The 2,113-nt window shown below is 35.5% G+C and overlaps 1 protein-coding gene across 1 annotated transcript in view; it reads right to left on the bottom strand.

Annotated features, from left to right (window-relative positions):
• The window catches only part of FAM98B (family with sequence similarity 98 member B), a 9,733-nt gene that overhangs the window by 2,897 nt on the left and 4,723 nt on the right, over positions 1–2,113 (bottom strand). The window contains exons 4-6 of the mRNA XM_015815719.1: positions 1,559–1,749; positions 644–724; positions 218–334 (exon numbers count right to left, since the gene is read on the bottom strand). Coding sequence (XP_015671205.1) covers positions 218–334; positions 644–724; positions 1,559–1,749 — 389 coding nt within the window. The remainder of the gene's footprint in view (positions 1–217; positions 335–643; positions 725–1,558; positions 1,750–2,113) is intronic.

Below are 2,113 nucleotides of genomic sequence, written 5' to 3'. Positions count from 1 at the left end.
TGCTGCCACCGGTTCAGCTCATTCCCTTCCCTGCTACTTTTCTAGGATGGTCGTGTACCACCTGCCAGGTGCCAATGTACCACAGGTGGTACCCGTACCACTGGTTGAAAAGCCCTGTTCTATACAACAGAAAATTGTATTTTAAAAAAATGTTTTTAAATCTTCCACCCCAGGATTCTACTCAATCAACAAGAACTAAGGAATAGAACATACTCACCTTAGCTCTATCAGACCACCCAAAGGACTGTACAGTTACATCTAAACGCTTCATTAACATCCGCCTGCGGCATTCATATTCAGTCAGAAGAGCCTCATTGATTTTTTCCAACTGCTTCTACAGTAAATAGAAATCGCTTAAAGTAATCCTTTTGTAAAAATGACTTATGTTTAAATCCAACAACCCCATCACAAGGTTTAAACACCAGGATGGGGACAGTTCATCATTGAGAAAATCTGTCTCTATGGCTACTAAGAGTCGACACTGTGTCAATGGTACAATCAATCAAATCCAGTATCAATAAATATAAATTCATATATTCAAATAAATGCAGACAAACTAAACCTAGCATATAATATATCCAATAATTAATTTGTATGCCCACTACATATGCAAGTTTGAAGAGAGAAAAAAAAAGGATGTTACCATTTGGTTTGTATTCAAAGGAGTTTTTAGCAGAGGTTTCTCCATGTATGCTTTTGGAACTTTTGACAAAACATCCTTAAGCTGAAAAAAAGTAGAAAAGACATTTTTAGCCTTTATGCCTTCCAAAAAATAATATCCTATATATCTAAGCAATTATATTAAAGCATGAAACACCCATCAGCAGAAACTGGATACAATGATTTCAAGTGATCTTACTGCAGCCAATACACTGTTTTCTACATGCAGACAAGAAGCCTTTTATCTGTTTCTCTCCCCTTTTCCCAAGGATGGAGAAATACATCATTTACCAGAGAAGGGTAAATACAATCTTCCACCATTTCCCAATTATGGAGAAATTATATGGAGTAATATGTGACTGGCTCACTCAAAGAGTTGCATGTTAAATGCCACCTCCCTTATGTATCTTCTTTGCGTTCCTCTACCAAATGAAGTGATATAAATTGTTACCAAAGCCTTTTTAGCTGTGGGACCCTTGTTGTGGAATGCCCTTCCAAAAGTTACATGCCTGACCCCCCCACATTGGTGCCAGACCACAACATTCCTCCTTTCCCAGTTTTATAGATTTGTAGTCAAAGACTTTAATTCCAATACAAGGGAATATATTGTTGCTGTCCCGTGATGGGAAGCATAGAAATTAAAAGAACAAATATGTGTTGAATTGTAGAGTTCTTGGTTCTCTCTAAGCTTGGCTGTTTGCATAGAGACATTTCACTACGTAACATCATCAGTGAGTATGAATGTGGAGTTTTCTATCTGTTTATTTACAGTAACTTGTCCTGCCATTTTGGTGGGAGTGTGGTTTCCTCTTTGGGGGTTTCTTGGTTGTTTTGTATTTTTTAATCACAATAGATTGAAACTAATATAAAGCATTCGGATGTTCAAAATATACTATACCTTTGACTCTATATTGTTTAATGAGACAGGGAGAGAATACAAGTCAGAAGATGCTGACGATTTTGGCACCCCTAAAACATCACAGATCATCTGGATTTCCTTATGAACTTCATCATTCTTTGCCAAATGAGAACCTTTACATTGTTTAAACTGTAGTATCTGCAAGGCCTGAAGTTCTGTACTTAAAAATACTATAAAATAAGGAAGAAAAAGAAATATGTTAAAACCTGGTGTTTGTGTTTCATCAAAAAAAATTAATGATCTGCCAAGCTGGTTGGGATATCAATATAAAACTAAATAAAATAAAAAATAAGGCATGAAGCAAATAAAAACTGGACTAAAAATAAATTTTATAATAGAGCAACCATTATTTCCTTTAGAGAAAAAATATTAATGGATTAATACCAATACATTCATCCACCATCACTTGGTTATCATGAATCAGACTGTTCTTGGCAACTTAGCGGAATTTAGCAATAGGAATGAACATACTACTAATCAAATTCTAATAACATAGTAGGCAGACATCCTCCATGCATTCCTCAGTTGTTTCAG

The sequence above is a fragment of the Protobothrops mucrosquamatus genome, unplaced genomic scaffold (genome assembly GCF_001527695.2).
Source record: "Protobothrops mucrosquamatus isolate PMUCROS unplaced genomic scaffold, P.Mucros_1.0 scaffold_104, whole genome shotgun sequence".
Classification (NCBI taxonomy): Eukaryota; Metazoa; Chordata; class Lepidosauria; order Squamata; family Viperidae; genus Protobothrops; species Protobothrops mucrosquamatus.
This window is presented reverse-complemented; position numbering and strand designations above follow the sequence as displayed.